The sequence below is a fragment of the Dunckerocampus dactyliophorus genome, chromosome 10, assembly GCF_027744805.1.
Source record: "Dunckerocampus dactyliophorus isolate RoL2022-P2 chromosome 10, RoL_Ddac_1.1, whole genome shotgun sequence".
Taxonomy (NCBI): domain Eukaryota; kingdom Metazoa; phylum Chordata; class Actinopteri; order Syngnathiformes; family Syngnathidae; genus Dunckerocampus; species Dunckerocampus dactyliophorus.
The window spans coordinates 9,860,131-9,880,248 of record NC_072828.1 but is presented as its reverse complement, the minus strand read 5'-3'; the positions used below and the strand labels follow the sequence as shown (position 1 = coordinate 9,880,248).

Below are 20,118 nucleotides of genomic sequence, written 5' to 3'. Positions count from 1 at the left end.
CTGTATGTGTGAGGTGAAAGTGAGAGGAAAAAACAAGGACTAAGGTGCAAGATCCTGAAGGCTCAACCACTGGAGAGTTGTTCATTTAAAAGCACGTCAGCAGTTTGTCACGGAGAAAGCCGTACGTCCAAGGACACCTGCACACAGATGCTAAACACAGACTGTGTCTGGAGCCCTTTTCACACTTCTTGTGTGTCCCTTTTCTGTACAGACAGGCAAGGCAATTTCAGAGCAAGACGGGGAATAAAAAAATCCTGTCTGCAGCTCTGTAAAGTAAATGACAGTGCTGATAAGCAGCCAGCAGGGTCAGACTACACACCTGGAGCAAGGACAGCTCCAATAACAGCGCCAATCAGCTGGATCTCTGGTCGACCCCTTTGCATGCTGAAAAGGCTGGACGACCGGCAGCGGTCTGTAATCAGCCTCTGCCATCGCCATGAAGGCGAAAGTAAGCAATCAAAAGGCTGGAAGGCAGCCCTCCGCAACAGTAGTCAGATGAGGAGAAATTCAAAACCTCACCATAGCGCTGCTACAACCTGGACACATCCAAAAGACTTGTTGAGAATGGTCACCACGTCTTTCAAGTATTTTTATGCACCAACTTTCACCCAAACACATTCAGTCCGTGTTTTGGTTTCAAACCTCTTATCTTTATTTCACATTGGAATTTACTGCATTTAGTATTTCTCTATTATAATTATCTAATATGTGTTTTTGTCTGATTTAATCTCTTTCACGCAGCCTGTAAAAGTGTTTTTTTTCCAGGGTTGCTCTTCTGCAGAACAGCACTGACAGAGAATTGGGGGACAAAGTTCACCTGGCAATTTGGGAGTAGTATTAGTAGCCTTTTTCAAGCTGGTCTCAACTGCTGGCTTTTTCCCCATGTCGGTGTTATGTATTAGCGGCACAGATAGGAAACGGGGCCATGAAGTTGACCTGTTCATATTCTGCCTTTGGGAGTAGTATCAGCAGCCCTTTTCACACAGCCCTATAAATCATGGCTTCTTCCTGCATGGCTACTCTGTGTAAACGGTACCAAAGGAGAATGGGGGAACAAGTCAACCTGCCAAATTTCTGGATATGAAGTCGTGCTGCCTGTGTGAAAGGGACATACTTCTCTGGGGGTGTGGTGTTGAAAGAAATTGTTTTTTTGACGTAACATTCATTCCACATCATGATTAGCTCATACAGAAAGCGTCACCATCTACTACTGTTATTGTGCCTTTTCCAGACGTTACTTTCTTCAAGGTTCTTATTGGCTAAAAGTGCCTTGCATACTTATCGCCTGGAGAGAAAAAAACGTCATTCCTCTTTGTCCAATCAGTGACATCAAGTAGGCTGGGCCACTCCAAAGAAAACAGGGGGGCGGGGGGGGTGCAATCTCCAAACTCCCACACCCCTTTTTCTTCTCCTCCTCCCTTCCCTCCCTCCCTCAAGTCACCCCCATCCTTTGTGAAAAACTCAAGGCATCCGTCGTCTGAGTTTAGTCTGTCGAACAGGCCGGCTTTTGAACTCTGCCCACGGACAAGTACGTTTGGGAAGTAGGACATTATAGCAAGAATTTAGAAACATATTGGTGAGTTTTTAGCAGCAGGACAGAAGAAGGGAGCAGCTTAGAGTGGAGCCCGGAGGTTGAGGACAAGAGACAGCAATGAATCCTGGATGCTGCAACGTGATGAGGACACAATACAGTGCCAAACCATAACTGTAGGACACGCAACATCACCGCTGATAATAAAAAAGGTGAGTGGACTCTCTTTGGTCAGCTTTGTTTTGTGTGTGTGTGTGAGTGTCTGGGCAGCTGTGTGAGTTCAGCGGAAAGCTTGTGCAGGCTTTTCGTGACTGGAAGCTCCAGCTGCAGACAGAAATATGTAGCAATGCTTCATGGGCTCTAATCTTTGCAGAAGGCTGAGAAAGTGTGTCAGGCGCAGGAACACACGTGACTTCTCTGATGCCAACTCAAGTATGCAAAGTGGATTAATTGAGAATCATTAGGAAGAGAAGCGGATTATGTAATGTTTCTTTCATATTTCACCCAAGCAGCACATACAGAGAAAGTACAGCAAGAAAGCAGGGTTGAGTTGAGCATTCCAGTCAAACACTTGAGGGAGGTTGACCTGATCATATCGAGGGATTTGAGATCCGGAGCTCCCTCTTGTTTGTTTTTTTCTGAAGAGCACAGCACCACCTGAGGCACGTACGCTTCTCTAGGTGGAATCAATGAGAACTCGCAGCTCAGACGTCCTTCTCTTAGGCCCAACAGCCATGATAGCTAAAGCATGGATCACTAATAATATGCCAACAGGACAATCAACTTTGTAGGTATGTACTTGCGTGCTGGTCTCTGTTCAAAAACAGCATCTGGGATTGCTGTCAACTGCCACGAGAGAAAAGGGACAGTCCAATATATTCCAGTAAAACTAGCAAATGGTAAGAGGAGAGAGAACTTGCTGTAAAGAGTAAATCATAATATTATCCATAGCTCCAATAAGTCTGGAAAATACGAAAGGGAAGGGTAAGAGAAGACGGTGATACAAGAGGAACCAGCTGTTTGAGAAGCATCCAGGACATTCCATGCTCGAGTTGCAGCCCTCACCTGAGACTGAGGTTCACTGCAACTGACGCTTCACAAAACTAAATTCTTCTCTTGCCCCTCAACTGGACCAGAGCAGGAAAGAAAGGCTGTAAAGCTCCCTGGACAGACACTCAGATGGTGCATGGGGGGCCTGTCAGTGCCGGTTAACCACTGCCCCGCCACAGACCGAGTTGTAACCCAGCGGGAGATTGATAGCTTACTCAGCCAGCACAGTCCAACTGCTGTTATGGGGCGGTGGGCATAGAGACCAATTGCAACTTGATGTTTGACGCAAGGGCTGTGTGTGGATCCAGGCAGCCAGCTTGATCTTATCAACTAAAACGGAGACACGTAGCGGCTTTATAGATAACGATGTGTTGTTTAACTTCAGTGCAACTATGGAGACAGATCTTGTACACCCTGACGGGTCGCATGACTGATTAGATTGCATTAGACCCTAGCCGAGGCGGCCACAGAATCCTTAAAGATGTCTTGTTTATAGCTGCTCTGTGGCACTCTGCCTTAATGAGAGCTTGGACACAGTTGAAGGAACAGGCCATCATGGAAAGGAGGAGGAGGAGGTCAGCCAGGAGGTCAGGGGAAACACGGGAGAAGGAGAAGCATGTGTAACAAAGTAGTAGCCAAGGGGAGTGTCTTTGTTGATTTGACTACAGCAAGGTAGGGAGAAAACTATACAGTACAAGCACTTGAATCAGTAACAATTAGCTTATTTAATTCCCCCTGGCTCTCCGCTCTTCCCCAGACCACCTTGTGGTTCTTCTCAAATCAAACTATACTGTACCGGTGCATTTAAGAGAGGGGGGGAACAAGGGGCCTACCACCTACCACAAGGGGCCAAATAACTTCAACTACCAGGGTAGACAGTTGGAATTTCCATGATTTAATAAGATTTAATACAATGCCTGTGTGTTTAAAAGAAGCACAGAGGAGGGTTGTGTTTGGGGGAAGAGGCGTGGGGGGGAGGGCCTTGGTTTGCAGGGAGAATGGGGTGAGTGTCCTACAGTGATGGAGGAGGGTGTTGGGAGATTGGAGAGTCCTTATCTCGACCAAGAGTGACAGAGTGGGAGAGAGAGGGGGCCTTATATGAACTCATGTTTGTACACTTATTCCAGAGGAAAGTGGAGGTGGGTCTCCACAAAGACCGATTGATTGCAGGAGCAGATGGGTGAGGGGGTGGGGGGGGGGGGGTGGGGGGGGGGGGGTGGGGGGGGTGGGGGGTTGTTAGGTTGAGGAAGGGTGGGGCAGCACCGTAATCCCACATATGGACCTCTGACCTTAACATCAGCCAACATGTTTAGGGTTTCACTACAGAAGGAAAACAGATGGTGGCCCGTGGGGTTTGGGGGCTCCCTCTGAGGGTACTACGCATCGAGATGGTAGATAGAGCGGTAGCTAGAATGAGACGTCTATCCATAAATGTGAGCCATTAATCTGACAAAACATCACCATTTCCCCCTCCACACCTAATCTTTCACCTTTTAATCTTGAGGGATGGCTCCAACACAATCGCTGGCTCAAGTCCCGTTTGCTCCATTCTCTCCTTTTTAATATCTCCCACATGTAGCATGTACCATTTGACAAGGGGGGGTGTTTTTTTTTTTTTTTTTTTTAAAACTAAAACCTAAACACCAGCATTATTACAGCAACACAAAGCATTTTCCATCCCATGCTGATGGTGGCAATCTGTTGAAGGTGTTTTCATTATATAGGCCTTCATTCCAGGTCAGCCATCATGCTGTGTTGACCTCACATCCTGCCTGTGGTCTACTTATCAGCATGCAAACCTTTTCTTCTCCCTACTCCAAACTATTTCGATGTCTCTCAGCAGTTAGCGCTGTAACATCTGTGTCAGCAAGCAGTGGGAGTCCGCGCGCGCGCGCGTGTGTGTGTGTGTGTGTGTGTGTGTGTGTGTGTGTGTGTGTGTGTGTTTGTACGCGTGTGTGTGGTGTAACACAAACAGTGGTTGATGACACAATGTCGTAACCAAAGGCTTGGATTGTGTCCTCATGTAGCGCTGCTGTTTGTTGTTGCCGTATTGACTTTTTGTCTCCCTTGCTCACTGCACATTTGTTTTTACTTTTCTGCACACAGCAATGGGGGTGTTGATGAGTTCTGGCCACTTTTGAACTTGTGGGAGAGTCAATAATCCACATGGCGATTGTGGGGTCCGTCACCATGAGACTCGCTTGAGAACTAGTTACAGTGGAAGACTAACCAATGTAGCTCAACACTCGACTGTCGCAACCATCATTAAAAATAAGTATGGTATTGTAACGTCAACCCGTACAATGCAAGGATGACAAGGAGGTGATCAATCAACTATCTGTTTATTGCAAAAACAAACCAGCCAAATCTAAATCAGCAACCTCAACTGTCCTTTGTGGATCCTCCCACACCCCCACACAGTCAGGACTTACGACTTTCATGTTCACAGATTCAGCACGTTAAAGGATCTGCTCCTATGAAAGCGACAGTAATAGCTAAGCAGCGTAATATTTTTTTGTTCACTTGCATTTTTAGTGTGTTTTTATTACTGTTCCATGTAGAGTGTGAACAACTTAAGTGTTGCAAAGAATACGACTTTTGACTTTATTCTGGTAAAATTACAGCTGTTTTTCCCCTTTTCTGCTCCCCCACAAAACTTTCTCCTCGTGTTTTCTTCTCATAATTCTGACTTTAGTCCCATAATATTTTGACTTTATTCTCGTAACATTATTACTTTTTCTGCAACCAAAATTTCAAAAAATTACAACTTTATTTGGTGTTTTGTTTGTTTCTCATATTATGACAAAACAATGTCATTTTTCTTTAATATTTCAACTTTATGGCACTAAAATGACATAATTTTTCCTCATAATATTACGTTATTCAACTTAACAACTTTCTCTTCATATTTTGACTTTATTATTGTAAAATTGCTGCTTATTTTTCTATTTTTGCTGTTAAATTGTATTAAGGTGCTGCTGGCCAATAAAAAAAACAAAAAACGAGGGGCCGCACTTTGGACACCCTTTAGACTTGGTTCTGAACGTTGACTCCTATAGATTTATACTACATGATTCAAGTGACACATTTCTGGCACTGCACAACAGCCACCCATAGAACACACCCAGTGAATTAAACAAAAAACAAACAAAAAAAACACCCACGGTAAATCAAAAGTGCACTGAAAGCTTAATCAGCTCACAGCTCATTTCTTTTTAAGTAATCTGTTATTTCCATCATTCACCAAAAAAACCAAAAACATTTAACTCAGTTGTGAACTTTGTCTTGGCAACCATAGCAACACATGGCAGAGTTTACATTGTGTATCATTATGTGTGTGGGTACAACTTAAAGCAGCACCAGGTAGTCCAATAAGCTGTAATTGAAAATCAGCTGCTGCATGTCCTGTCTGAGACAAATAGCTGCATTCATTGAGAACAAGCAGGGTGTTTTTTTTCTCCCAAACAGAAAACAGAAAAGTCTTAACTTTTAAGCGAGACCATAAATAGCAGGAATTGGAAGAGCCCTCTCAGCACATACCTCTGCCAAGGCCAATATAATGCAAATTTCCACTCTGTTCAATTGATCAAATGGGTACCCCTTTGGGAACATCCTAAATTGGCCATCTTTTATGTCAGTATGTAGGTTTACAGCTTGTTTTCTTGCAAGCTGCAGACTTTATTTAAAGAGCTCACATTTTAAATTACCGTGTAGTGTTGTACTAAAAACGAGCCCCCATAGAACAAAGTGTGATCCAAAGTACAAAGGAAGTAGGTGACACACTTACAGTCCTTCCTTTCGAGCCTGTGCCAAAAACAGCAAAGTAAGTAAATTAAACCATAGCAAAGAACTACTGACAGTGTGGAGAGAGAGGGGCCTGTTGATAACTATTAGTGGGTTGAAGACCCGGCTGTGCACTTAGAAAGACTTATGAAGCTCACGCTGTTGCCAAAACATACTGTACGGCGAGGGCCGGAGCCAAGTCCTTTATTCCTCGCTGCTTTTCTGGTTTCACAGCTATGTTATTAAATACATGTATTTGTCAAAGAGTGATGAACGGGAAGAGAAAAATCTGTGTCAAACTCTCCTGTTTGCCAGATCTCTTTCAGTCAAAGTGATTTAGCTCAAACTGCCAAATCTGGGAGAATAAAAATGGGAAGAAGGAAGGTTAAACATGTAATAAAAGTGCAATTACATGAAGTCGGATTAAAAAAAAAAAGTCAGCTAGCATCTAGAAAAATCACAGCAATTAGTAAGATTTTGGTGGAGTCATGCTCTAGCAGAAATCCATATATGTAACTGATCGCCCTTCTATATAAAGTTCCAAGTGCAGGGTTCCTCAAGAATCACAATGACGTCATAAGGGTGAGACACATGGACCCGGGTTTCATGGAAGGAGGGACAACCTTGTGATGTGGATCTGAGTCAACCAACTGATGCTGTTGGTTCAAAGAGGCAAGAAAATCCCTAAGCCAGTTTGCTGCCTAATTTGACGTCTCTCGCTCGCTTTCAGCTGTACATGAGTCACATAAGTGTACAGCACACAAAAACCAACGCCCCCATCTTAACCATTTAGCTACGAAAATGTTTATACAACGTAATGGTGGATTTGCAGAATGTGTAGGAAATTCAATGTTTATGCACTGATTTTCTGGCGCTGTCTGTGGCTATCCTTACATAAACAAGTCATCAGTTAAGACAGAGCGGTTGTGATGGGAATGATGAGGAAAGCCGTGCTGAATCCGCCAGACTAAAGTATAGAAAAGGAAAGATGGATGGATCAAGTTCGATCTAAGGAATGCAGTAAAGTACGTGGACGTGTACACATCAAAACAATGATCAATGAATGAATATCATGTTTGACTGTGCATTTAAAAGCTTTTTTTAGGCGGCAAAAAAGTATTCCCTGTAATCGATGTCATTGGATACCAGTCTGAAAGTGGGCTATGTTTTCACCTGTTTAAAATGGATGTAAGTGACAACCATGTTTGTGTAAACAGAGAGCTAGGCAGTCATGACTCAGTGATGATTGCGACAAAATTCCTGCAGGCGGCATAACGTTCTCCACGGCATCTCCAGACCCTTTCACCTCTGTCGCATGTGCTCAGGTTGAACTTGCTCTCATCAGTGAAAAGCACAGGGCACCAGTGGTGTAGTTGCCAATTCTGGTGGTCTATGGCAAATGCCAATCGAGCTCTACGGTGCTGGGCAGTAAGCACAGGGCCCACTACAGGACGTCGGGCCCTCAGGCCACCCTCATGGAGCCTGTTTCTGATTGTTTGGTCAGAAACATTCACACCAGTGGCCTGCTGGAGGTCATTTTGTAGGGCTCTGGCAGTGCTCATCCTGTTCCTCCTTGCACAAAGGAGCAGATATCGATCCTGCTGAGGGTTGAAGGACCTTCTACGGCCCTGTCCAGCTCTCCTGGAGTAACTACCTGTCTCCTGGAATCTCCTCCATGCGTCCAGGTACCGCAGTGATGCCCTGGTCTGGGAGGAGATCCCCCAGGACACCATCCGTAGTCTCATTAGGAGCATGCCCCGACGTTGTCAGGCATGCGTACAAGCACGTGGGGGCCACACAAAGTACTGAGAATCATTTTGAGTTGCTACAATGACATTTTGGCAAAATGGACCAGTCTGCTGCATCATTTTTTCACTTTCATTTTTGGGGTGTCTTTGATTTCCCCCCTCTATAGGGTGATCATTTTCATTTCTATCAAATTATGTGGCATCATTTTGTTACTAATACATCACCCACTTATTATCAGTAAAGATATTCAAGATCATTTTTCCCCCAGTTTAGATCTGATGTGTTTTCCAAGTGTTCCTTTATTTTTTTTGAGCAGTGTATATATATATATACATATATACATACATATACACAGTCAAACCTGTCTTAGCGGCCACCTTTATAGAACGGCCACCTGCCTATAGCAGCCACTGATAAAACCCCGCAGCAAATTTACATGTTATAGACCCTGTGTATAGCAGTCACCTGTCCAACGCAGCCAACGACCACCCATTTTGTCTCCCTTGGTCAATATCTGACCGCATGTAGCGGCCAAATTACCGACTCAAGTAGAAGCTTCATGCACCAAAAAGTTTCGTTTTTCAATCATTGAAGCCGTCGTGTGTAGACTTTAATTACTGAGTCCTAGCTCAGTCACAATCATTCACAAGATCCACACAAACTGTCAGTTGTTCCACATAAAAAAACGTCTTCTTTTGAGCTTGCTATTTCCTGGTCAAACATGTAACTTTAAGAGCATTTGCACCAAAACATTACCGCAAAGTAGGCTGGGAACAGGACGTGCTCCCAGCGACGCTACAATAAAAAAAACAAAAAACATACGCTAGCGTACATGCGGCAGCGGGAGCAAAATTGAGTTCGGTTGTACTTAATTGAAGTATTTTAGAATGTACTCACGTTATTTTTCATCAATCCTCATCCACAAATCCATCAAAGTCCTCATCTTCTGTATTCGACACAAACAAAGCCGTCTTCTTTTCCGTTCGCTACTAGTCTGTTAACTTGTCAGTGTTATTCAGCTCCGAAGCAAAGAAGGAAACTTCTCCTGTTTCTTCTGCCAACTTTATTTCTTGAACGCGGCCACCAGACAGCAGCTCAGAACAAACACACATCTCTCAGCATCGTCTCTCCTTCCTGCTTGCCCACAAGGCAAAGGTTAAACAAGCCCCACTACATAGCTGTCCAGGCAATGCCTGTAACAAGTGACATCATTTATTTCCTGGTGTGAGACAATGTGCACAATGTGTGTCAATACTGTAATGCCGCATGTTGTGTGGGGAAGGAGAGACTCACGTCGCCGATGCACTTTAATGGCTTTATTAACAGCGGAGAACACTGCAGGACTTTACATCCACGCCAACATAAACACACTTTCCAACTCTCTCGAAACTCACAGCTAGCACTGAGCCTAGCTCTCCTGCTCGGGACTCCATCGTCACTTCCCGTCACTTCCTGATGAACTAAAGCTGTAATGACACTCTGCCGTATAAAAAGTAAAATATTAAAAACAAGTGTAAGACATTACTAGCACAGCTTTGTTCTGTGGGTCGTGGATATATTCTATCAGTTATTATTAAGCCTCTAGCTTCCTTTTAGTTAGTAAAAACCTTGGCTATGATTGCACTACATTGTCATGTAGACCTACAAAGTACACTTGGAAGAACAAGAGGTGAATAAATGTATTGCAACTGATGTGAAACTGATGAGGGGTAGGATTAAATAAGCTTTGCTTCTTCCTACTCCTTTTTGGACATGCAAAATTGTGAATTGTACTATGTGATGTGCTACTGTTTGACTCATATGCATGTTCAGGATGAATTAAAACCATGAACCATGAACCATGAACCATGATAATAACAAGCCTAGTAGTGCTGTACAACTTTTATCCGCAGTCCGCAGTGCCCTCTATTGGTCAACATTATGATTATTATTATTTTTGCTTTATTTCTTTTTTTTTTCCTCTACTGGTCAACAGTCAAACTGGACGCCAACCTGTCTATAGAGGCCACCTGTCTATAGCAGCCAATTTGCAGACTCCCTCTAGTGGCCGCTATAGACAAGTTTGACTGTATATGCAGATCGTCACCTCCTCTACATGGATGACCTCAAGCTGTACGCTAAAAGTGAGCGAGACATTGACTCACTGATCCACATCACCAGGATCTACAGCAGGGCAGAATGTCATTCGGACTGGAGAAATGTGGCTGAATGGTAACAAAGAGAGGGAAGGTAGTCCATACAGAGGGCGTTGCACTCCCAGTGGGCAGAACAGTAGATGTTGAGGAGAGCTACAAGTACCTTGGAATACCACAGGCGAATGGTAACCATGAAGAGGAAGGAAAGCTGCAACGGTCAAGTATCTGCAACATGTAAGGCAAGTCCTGAGAAGTCAGCTCAATGGGAAGAACAAGATCCGGGCAATTAACAGCTATGCCCTGCCAGTGATCACATACCCTGCTGGGATAATAAGATGGCCAAAGGAGGAAGTTCAGACCACAGATGTTAAAACACAGAAGCTGCTCACCATGCACGGAGGGTTCCACCCCAAATCCAGTATCCAGAGGCTATTCGCCACCCAAGGTGGTGGAAAATGAGAGAGCTAAGATCCTGTGGGACTTCCGAATACAGACCAATGAGATAGTTGTGGCCAACCAACCCGACATTATGATCATGGATAAGCAGCAGAGGACAGCCATTGTGATCGATGTAGCCATCCCCAGTGATGGCAATATCAGGAAAAAGGAACACGAGAAACTAGAGAAATACCAAGGGCTCAAGGAAGAGCTGGAGAGAGCCTGGAAGGTGAACGCAACAGTGGTGCCTGTGGTCATAGGAGCACGGGCCGTGTAAAGGAGCATAGGAGCCGTGTCCCCCACACATCTCCGTCCAGAAGAGAGATACTGCGTAAGGCCTCAAGCTCCCAGGCCTCTGGTAGAGGACTTGAGCTTGAGATGAACAACCACCCACCCTACCAGGGGAGACGGGGGGAAGGTGAGGGAACAGCAGCGCAGTTCCAACACCATATATGTTTCTCCTACTCCAAACAAACATGTCTCTAGTCCATTCATTGCAACAACACTTCCTCATTGTCACGACAGTCTGAATATCACAGCAATGTCTTGATTATGCGTGTATGGGTGGTTTAAATAAACAGAAATGCAATGAAAATCAATACGTGGATATTCTTATCACTCACTTTGTAACTCTTAATGCGGAAGTACAATTTGCTGAATTTAAGTGTGCTTGGAAATCCCAGAAAATTCACTCAAAACAACTTACGAACACAATTGGTTCCAGACGACCGTTCTTATGTTGAATTGTTCTTAAGTAGGGGAAAGGTAATATTACGAATGATATAGGTACTACATGTACGTGTATACATATACAGTATATGCATATGTATGTAAATATGAGTTTGGATGTAGTAGTAATATTAAACAAGGATAATTAATGAAAAAAACAATCATAAAAGTGATATAATAATACGTAATGGTAAATGTTATTTACCTTTGAAGAGGAGTGGCCGAGCATACGTCGTTGCTTGTGGTGGAGGAGGAGGAGGAGATATTGAAAAAAAGGACAAATCGTTGTCGTCGTTAGACTCTTCTAAAAGAGGTAGTGTTCTATGGGTGGTGTAGAATTAAGCAGGCTTATTAACTCTTCATAAACTTTAATCACACGCTCTGTTCGGGTTGTATAATTTAGCTTTCCATTTAGGTTTATCTCCCCAGTGTCTAACTCTTCCTGTGTTGGTCCCATTAGCTCTAACGCTGCCTCTGTTGGTCCCATTAGCAATGTCACAGTGCCCTCTACTGGTCAAGCATGTAAAGTAGCAGTATGAATACTGATTGAGCGACTACAAGGCAAAAATAAAATAGACCAGTCGGCTTGTGTTCGTATCCGCGAATGTTCGCTAGTCGGGTCTTCGTGAGTTGGGGACCTAGTGTGTGTGTGTGTGTGTATATATATATATATATATATATATATATATATATATATATATATATATATACACACACACACACACATACATATATATATATATATATATATATATATATATATATATACACTGTACTTGTATATTTAATTGTGATTAATCGCATTTTATTCATACGGTAGTTAACTCATAATTAATCACACTTAATTGCAGATAGAAATACATTTTTATCTATAAGTAAGGATGTACTGTACATCTCTTTGGGGTAAACGATTTGATATGCAACTACAATAACTACATCAAATTTTATGTAAAGGGATATAAATTTTGGAAATATGGGCAATTATGGACCGCACGGTGGTCTAATGGTTAGCACGTTGACCACACATCACAGTCTGGAGATCGGGAAGACCTGGGTTCGATGCTCCCCTGGGGCATTTATGTGTGGAGTTTGCATGTTCTCCCCATGTGCGCGTGGGTTTACTCCGGGTAGTCTGGTTTCCTCCCACATTCCAAAAACATGCATGTTAGGTTAATTGGTGACTATAAATTGTCCATAGGTATGAATGTGAGTGGGAATGGTTGTTTGTCTATATGTGCCCTGCGATTGGCTGGCGACCAGTCCAGGGTGTACCCCGCCTCTCGCCCAAAGTCAGCTGAGATAGGCTCTAGCATACCCCCGCGACCCTAAACAGGAGAAGCGGCATAGAAAATGGATGGATGGCCATTATTATTATTATTCAAAAAATATAAGTTTACAAATCCCACAGTTTTTGCATATTTAATGCAAAATACATGGTGGCCAGTGGCGGCCGTGACCACTTTGGTCACTCTCCGGCCATCCCACTGGCCATCGAGACATTTCAGGTATCAACTTATTGCCACCCCTATGTGAGTAATGGTCTCAAAAATTTCTGGCCCTGCCACTGTTCACATGGGAAGTGCTGCTCTAACCGCTGGCTTTTTGACACTTGGGATAGTCAATAAATTACTATTTCGCTGAAGAGGGTTTGTTAAAAAATGCCATATATTCTAAATCACACCAGAAATTTATCTATAACCATGTCAAATGATTAGTCCTACCCTAAAAGTATTTTGCACACCCATTTTTTCCAGATTTTATCCTTAATTGGATGAACTGTTTTTATTGGATGGATCTTTTATTAGATTAGGAACCTGACTCACAGAGGTTGGTTACAAAAGCCAAACAATATTGTTGGTCATGCTGTGTAAAAAAAAAGTAAATTCAGCAATACTTTAGTTGCATTATTTTGAATGCTTTGAATAGCTATTTTCATAACCATATTAAATTCCACAAACTCAAACTCTAACAAAAACTTATAAAGAAAAAAAAAAGGATCGGGACCGGGCTTATTAATTAACTTTTTGCACTTAATCATGTCTCCTAAGTGTTTTTCAGGCTTTTTTAGTGTAAAAGTGCAGAGCAAAACAAAAGCCATCACCACGGAAGTAAAAATGAACATCATAGCTCTGAGAGAAGAGAAACGCTCACCAATATTGGCAGCACTTTTGGTTTTAAGCGTTCGACTATCATGATCACCATTAAGGATAAAGATTGTATCCTTCAGCATGTAAAAGCTTCTGCTGCTATGAAAGCAATAGTAATAAATAGGCAGTGCATTGGTCTCACTGTTTTATTTCCTGCCTCTTCTACTTCCTCCTCCCAATAAGCCATCGAGTAAAGGTAATTAGTTTTTGGTTTTTTTTAATTACTGTTTTATTTAATCATTCTATTTAATCTTTTCATTACTGTATTTTATATGTCCATGTGTTCTGTGTACAGTGTGAGGGACTTAGGAGTTACTTTAGGTATAATAATCCAATTTACGCCACATCACAGGAACTCCAGACCACCTGTTTAGGTGTAGAATACAGACAAGTGGTAAAGATGATTGAGTCAGTGTGAGACTGGGGAGCAATGATAAAGCTCAGTCACCATTCAGCCATTGGTTCTTAACATGGGGTTGACCTACAAGCCCTCAGATAAACAAGGTGTCTGTTGGAGGAGAAACAGACCTCCTGTTGGCTGGGTCATCAAATGTGCTCTTTCAGTCTTTCCATGCAAACAACACTATGAACAGACAGTTGTGTTGCTGAACACTGAGACACTTTTGCAAACAGCTTCTCATTGTGTGCAGATTTGTGAAAAGTGTCAAACATCTTTTTCTTTTAAAGCTTATGGTAGTCATCAACATTGGTCTGAAAAAATGGACAATCAAAACCACAGCTGCTTGCTTTTCTTTTGTTAGTCTTTGAAAACAAAGCGGCTGTTTCCGAGTGCTAATGTGTCAAGGTCTTGTGTTCATTTAGGAGGGCCAGGGGGGCTGTCTATCAATCCAACTGCAATGCAGGGGCTGATGTGGAGCCTGTGTGCCTTACTCTGCCTCTCCCTCTGGGAGGAAGGTTCCTGCAGGAACTCCAGGGAAGCCCGGAGAACCAAAGAGACATCTCTCCACAGAAATAAAAGAGCTCCACTGGATCCCGATGCTAAAAAGTGTTCCTACACCTTCCTGGTGCCTGAGCAGAAAATTACAGGTTCATAACGTTTACATTTAGACTCGTTCATATTGCTGCTTGGCAATCTCCTCAATATGTTCTATTTGTTATCAGGACCAATCTGTGCCAGCTCCACAGCTTCCGAGCCGGACAAGGACAGAGTGACCCGCATGGACATAGCAGATGTGCGAGAGGTGCTCAGCAAACAGCGGCGTGAGATTGATACATTGCAGCTGGTGGTGGACGTCGATGGCAACCTGGTGAATGAGATGAAGCTACTGAGGAAAGAGAGCCGCAATATGAACTCCAGGGTGACCCAACTCTACATGCAACTGCTGCATGAGATCATCAGGAAGAGGGACAACTCTCTGGAGCTCGCCCAGCTGGAGAATCGTGTCCTCAACGTGACCTCTGAGATGATGCGGCTGGCTTCGAGGTACAAGGAGCTGGAGGCCCGCTTTGCCACAATGGCTGGGGTGGTCAACAACCAGTCCATTCTCATCTCTGCTCTGGAGGAACACTGCCTGAGGCCAATGGGACGCAGTGATCTTCCCGCAGTCCCTCCGCTGGTTCAGGTGGTGCCGCAGAACATACCCGTCAACAATCGATTCACCAATGAAATACAGAGGGACCACAATAACCGGGCTTTTCCACACGGGTCACGCATGAACACACCCACTGCAAACCCGCTTGGAATTGAACCTCCACCACCACAAGGAACACTTACTTCTGATGGTAGGTACCAGTTATACAGTCATGGAAACAATTATTAGACCATCCTTGTTTCTTCAGTTTCTTGTTAATTTTAATGCCTGACACAACAAAAGGTTGTCTAGTGGTTAGCATGTTGGCCAACACAGTAACAGTCTGGATATCGGGAAGACCTGGGTTCGATTCTCCCTTGAGCATTTCTGTGTGGAGTTTGCATGTTCTCCTCGTGCGTGCGCGGGTTTTCTCTGGGTACTCCGGTTTTCTCCGACATTCCAAAAACATGCATGTTAGGTTAATTGGTGACTCTAAATTGTACATAGGTATGAATGTGAGTGTGATTGGTTGTTTGTCTATATGTGCCCTGCGATTGGCTGGCAACCAGTCCAGGGTGTACACCGCCTGTCGCCCGAAGTCAGCTGGGATAGGCTCCAGCATGTCCCCGCGACCCTAATGAGGAGAAGCGGAATAGAAAACGGATGGATGGATAACGAAAGGTACTTTTATTGGACAAATATAACCATGACAACAAAAATAGCTCATAAGAGTTAAATTGTTTGGCAGTAGAATGCTATCGCTATACATGTAAGAACTTACAGTAAGTGATTTTGGTTATTATCAAGAAAACCATGGAAGTTGCTAGATATCAGCTCTTAAATTAAACCCTTATGAGCCATATTTAGCTCATTGAGCCACTATATTTGTCCAAACAAATGTACCTTTAGTTGTACCAGGCATTAAAATGGATCAATAAACTGAAGAAACAAGGGTGGTCTAATAACTTTTTTTCCCCCATGACTATATATGCAGGATAAGACCACTGAATAAGCGACTATCAAGAGTCGGAACAAATCTAATTTATCTCAAACAAATGAGGCTTGGTAAATATCCTTCATCAAGTCTTCCTTTCTATTTCCTTGCCAGCTCAGTGTACTACCCTTCTCAAGATAACCGACTCAAAGTTAGTTAATACCTTCATACCCCCGCCCAAACCATTCAACACTCATAAAATCTAGTCCACGTATGCTCACCATTACTATAAATACACATTACCTGACCACAGTTTGGACAACTTGAGGCCTTTTTGAAACCACTGCGGCTTTGCGGGTGGATTTAGTTGTAGCCTCAACATTTTAGGGCTGTGTTTGCACAAACTGACATGAAAATGACAGAACTGACAAAGAAGAGAATGTGTAGGAGCAATCCTTGCAAAAAAAGACATATGATCAGTAGAAAAATAGAAGGTGTGTAAGAGAGGTAAGGGAGGTTTAGGTATAAATACCGGGAGCCTTAAACAGTGTCCGAGCGGGATCCCACACGCAGCTGAGAAAACCATCTTCTCTAGCCCTTTAGGCTCCCCACACAACGCCAGTGTTCATGCTGGTTTAATAACAGTCACACAAGAGAAAACAGAGGAACGACAGTGGGATGTTTCAGCTGCTTTTGCTTTGGGCGAGATTGTGCTCACGAAAACTGTGTGAAGATTCACACAACAATCAAAACGTGGTCACACATGTTTGGATAGCTTTAGACGACAGGATGTTTGGAAGAGTTGAAGTTCAAGGAGATGTTTAGGCCACAGTGATGGTTGCCCTCCAGCCAAGGGTGGAAGAACACACTTGTTTGCCTTATTTCTTCGTTTGTTTACGATAGTACAATAAGCTAGCACGTTGAAAAGTCCTTGAACTGACCTTTTAAAATGCTCCTCAGGTCCATTCAAGGACTGCTTCCAGGTGCGGAAAGCTGGTCACACCACCAGTGGGATGTACCTGCTGAAAACCGACGGCAGCGAGCGACTGATCCAAGTCTGGTGTGAGCACAGCCTCGACAACGGTGGATGGACCGTGTTGCAAAGGAGGAGAGACGGCTCGGTCAATTTCTTTCGAAATTGGGACAACTACAAAGTAAGTTCACGGAACTCAATGTCAACGAAACACAGAAATTGAGATGAAAAAGAAGATGAAAAAGAAGAAAATAAAAAAAACAGGGTTAGTTTGGAGGCCACTAAATGAGCGTGTGTTCGGTGACCATAAACAGTTTAGTCACAGATTTCAAACAAACCCAAGCTGCAGCCACGGACCATAACATAAACATACAGAATTAGCATGTATGTGTTTATCCTTTCCATGTGTCAGCCTTTGCAACTCCAATGTGAGCGGCAATGCAGAGAAGAAGGAACTCTGCAAAAACTCCGCTGCATCTACTGTCATTTCATTTCATGTTGAAGTAGGCTACTGTACATTGAAAAATCAATGCTGCTGTTTGGCACTGGAGAGAAAAATGTATCTGCAGCTGTGAATTAGCTTAAGTGAAGCCACAGTGATTTCAACTAAATAGTCTGAATGAGTCAGCCCAGTTTTAATGATCATCTCAATGAGAAACACATTATTCTATGTTTTACTCAATTGCAGCCATTAGACTCACCACTCTCTGAAAAATCTTATTAGGCTCATTTTGCATAAGCCTATTCATGGAGTCAATTGGCCAAATGGCAACAAAATAAAATGAAATCTCAGCTTCAAGCCACTGGGTCGACCAACAAACTGTTCATGCTGCTGGCTGCTACCACATAATCTTCATTTGTCTCTGTGGTGCTTGTCCCCTTACCAGAGAGGTTTCGGTAACATTGATGGCGAGCACTGGCTTGGGCTAGAGAACATCTACAACCTGGGCAAACAGGGCGACTACAAGCTGATGGTGGAGCTTGAGGACTGGACCGGGAAGAAGGTCTATGCAGAGTATGGCAGCTTCCACCTGGAGTCTGAGAGTGAGGGCTACCGCCTGAGGCTGGGCGCCTACCAAGGAAACGCGGGGGACTCCTTCAGTAGTCACAATGGCAAACAGTTCACCACGCTTGACCGGGACAAGGATGCGTTTTCTGGTAGGCGTGATTTCCTCTGCTATGTATCAGTTTCTGCTATGCCAGTTCCCCTGATTAACTCCTACCACTGTGTTACTCTCTTGCCAAGGTAACTGTGCCCACTTCCATAAGGGTGGCTGGTGGTACAATGCTTGTGGCCAGACCAACTTGAACGGTGTCTGGTACAGTGGAGGAGTTTATCGAAGCAAATTCCAGGATGGGATCTTCTGGGCAGAATACGGAGGAGGTTTCTACTCGCTTAAGTCAGTACGTCTGATGATCCGACCCATTGACTAGAACCTTGCGAGAGTGGATCTTTCTCAAGCACATCAACCTCGTTCCTTTTTTTGAGTAAATATACATACTGAATACACACTACACAAGAGAAGGGAAAAATTGCTATCGAGGAACAAACAACAGCATATGGAAGGACTGATGACTCCAGCAGCTGTGATGCACAAATGAAAAAAGTTCCTGGTTATCTCTGGATGGAACAATGGAACACTGCATGTAATTGTGGGAGGAATGGACTCCATATTTCTTTGGAGCGGCTACAAGTCATGTTCACCGTTGAAAGTCAGAAAGTTCATTCCAAGAGATAAAATAAACAATTGGATGTTTAATTATTTGAAGTTGCCAATAAGACTACCCTGACAATGGAAGGGCCTAGCGGAACAATTTTCTGCATTTTGCCGAAATTTTAGGGGATTAAGCAGAAAACGGCGTGTAAATATCTATGGCTTTATTTGTGATAGTTTAATTTAATTCTACTCAGGCCGAATGTTCACAATGCCACTTTGCCAGTCGTTGTTATTTAACAGTGAGTATTTATGGTAACCATTGATATTTAGCCCCGTAAGATTGAGATAATAGGGTTGCAGCAGTACACTGGTTATTATCGCATAAAAAGGTAGGATTATTTAGGTTCATCATACCATGTACATTTTTGTAAACAAAACATTTTTACACTGTTAAATACTGAATAGCAAACATGTATCATCTTTCTTTATATTCATTCCTTTACAGGTTGTTAATTGTACATAATGGAAATGATCTTACCATGAAGAGCTTATTGTAAAACCATTAATTGCAACCTGGCTTCAGAAACACTAATAAGATGATGCAGACCGTGAGGCCTTGCATGAAGTAAGGAAGGCTGTGACATGCACTGCCAATTTTCATTTCATTTTCTCAAATTAAAAAATCTTTGTCAACAATGAACTGTCCTTACTCTTTACTGCTTGGCTGCTTTGTTCAGAGGACAACGTGCAGTATCTACCTTACATCTCTGCAGCCACAAGTCTCCTACGTATAGTTGCCAGGTATGTAGTCTATAAAGGCAAATAACCGCTGGGGTCATCATTAATTAATTACTATTTAGTAGCCAAGGTATGTTTGTGGGCCACCTGCTGTTGAAATTTACCATAGATGGCAGTAGCTGCATTTGAAGTATCATGAGTGGTCAACATCCAGCAGCTTTATCTACCTCTGCATGTGGTTTAAAATGTTGGTTGCGCTACTCAGCTGTTGGTGTGAAACTCATGCATGTTACACTAGCCATACTGTTGTTTACAATGAAATCATCAGGGGTTTTCATGCTGGCTGAGCAGTTTGCGTCTTACCACTGTCACAACATCAGCTCTGTTGCTGCTGTGCAATCTACTTGCTATTAAAGCATGTGGTCATTTTCAAGAGCTACATTTTCCGTTCCACTTTCTCATGCACTCTGAATCAAAATTAAAGTTAAAAAAAAGACATTATATAAAAAGAGTTTTCAAATTTCAAATGTATTTTTTTCTATGATCATCTACTTCCGATTAACGCCCCGTCCACATTCGGTTTAGCTAAATAAACACCCCACTTGTAGCTAGAGCATCAAAGGCAGGGGTACAATAGGCTCCCGGGCTGTACTTTGGATAGCCCTAGGTTCGGTTGGATTGTTCACACTGCAGGGTATGATGCCCAATTCTGAATTTTGTT

At 43.2% G+C, this 20,118-nt stretch overlaps 2 protein-coding genes across 7 annotated transcripts in view; one reads left to right on the top strand and one right to left on the bottom strand.

Annotated features, from left to right (window-relative positions):
• The window catches only part of ralgps2 (Ral GEF with PH domain and SH3 binding motif 2), an 89,457-nt gene that overhangs the window by 21,573 nt on the left and 47,766 nt on the right, over positions 1-20,118 (bottom strand). The window lies entirely within an intron of this gene.
• On the top strand, positions 1,462-19,345 carry angptl1a (angiopoietin-like 1a). 2 transcript variants are annotated; one of them, XM_054790500.1, is made up of 6 exons: positions 1,462-1,743; positions 14,385-14,609; positions 14,685-15,305; positions 16,989-17,182; positions 17,889-18,159; positions 18,248-19,345. In XM_054790500.1, the coding sequence occupies exons 2-6, from the start codon at positions 14,420-14,422 to the stop codon at positions 18,433-18,435; spliced, it is 1,464 nt and encodes a 487-aa protein (XP_054646475.1). In that variant the 5' UTR covers positions 1,462-1,743; positions 14,385-14,419; the 3' UTR covers positions 18,436-19,345. The 2 variants fall into 2 exon arrangements, with proteins under 2 accessions (XP_054646475.1, XP_054646476.1); XM_054790501.1 differs by lacking the exon at positions 1,462-1,743 and having other exon boundaries at positions 14,313-14,609.

Excerpts from the sequence above, each read along its gene's own strand:
- angptl1a (XM_054790500.1), top strand. The coding sequence starts at position 14,420 with ATGCAGGGGCTGATGTGGAGCCTGTGTGCCTTACTCTGCCTCTCCCTC. Across the intron at positions 15,306-16,988 it reads AGGAACACTTACTTCTGATG|GTCCATTCAAGGACTGCTTC; the intron begins GTAGGTACCAGT and ends AATGCTCCTCAG. Across the intron at positions 18,160-18,247 it reads GGACAAGGATGCGTTTTCTG|GTAACTGTGCCCACTTCCAT; the intron begins GTAGGCGTGATT and ends TCTCTTGCCAAG.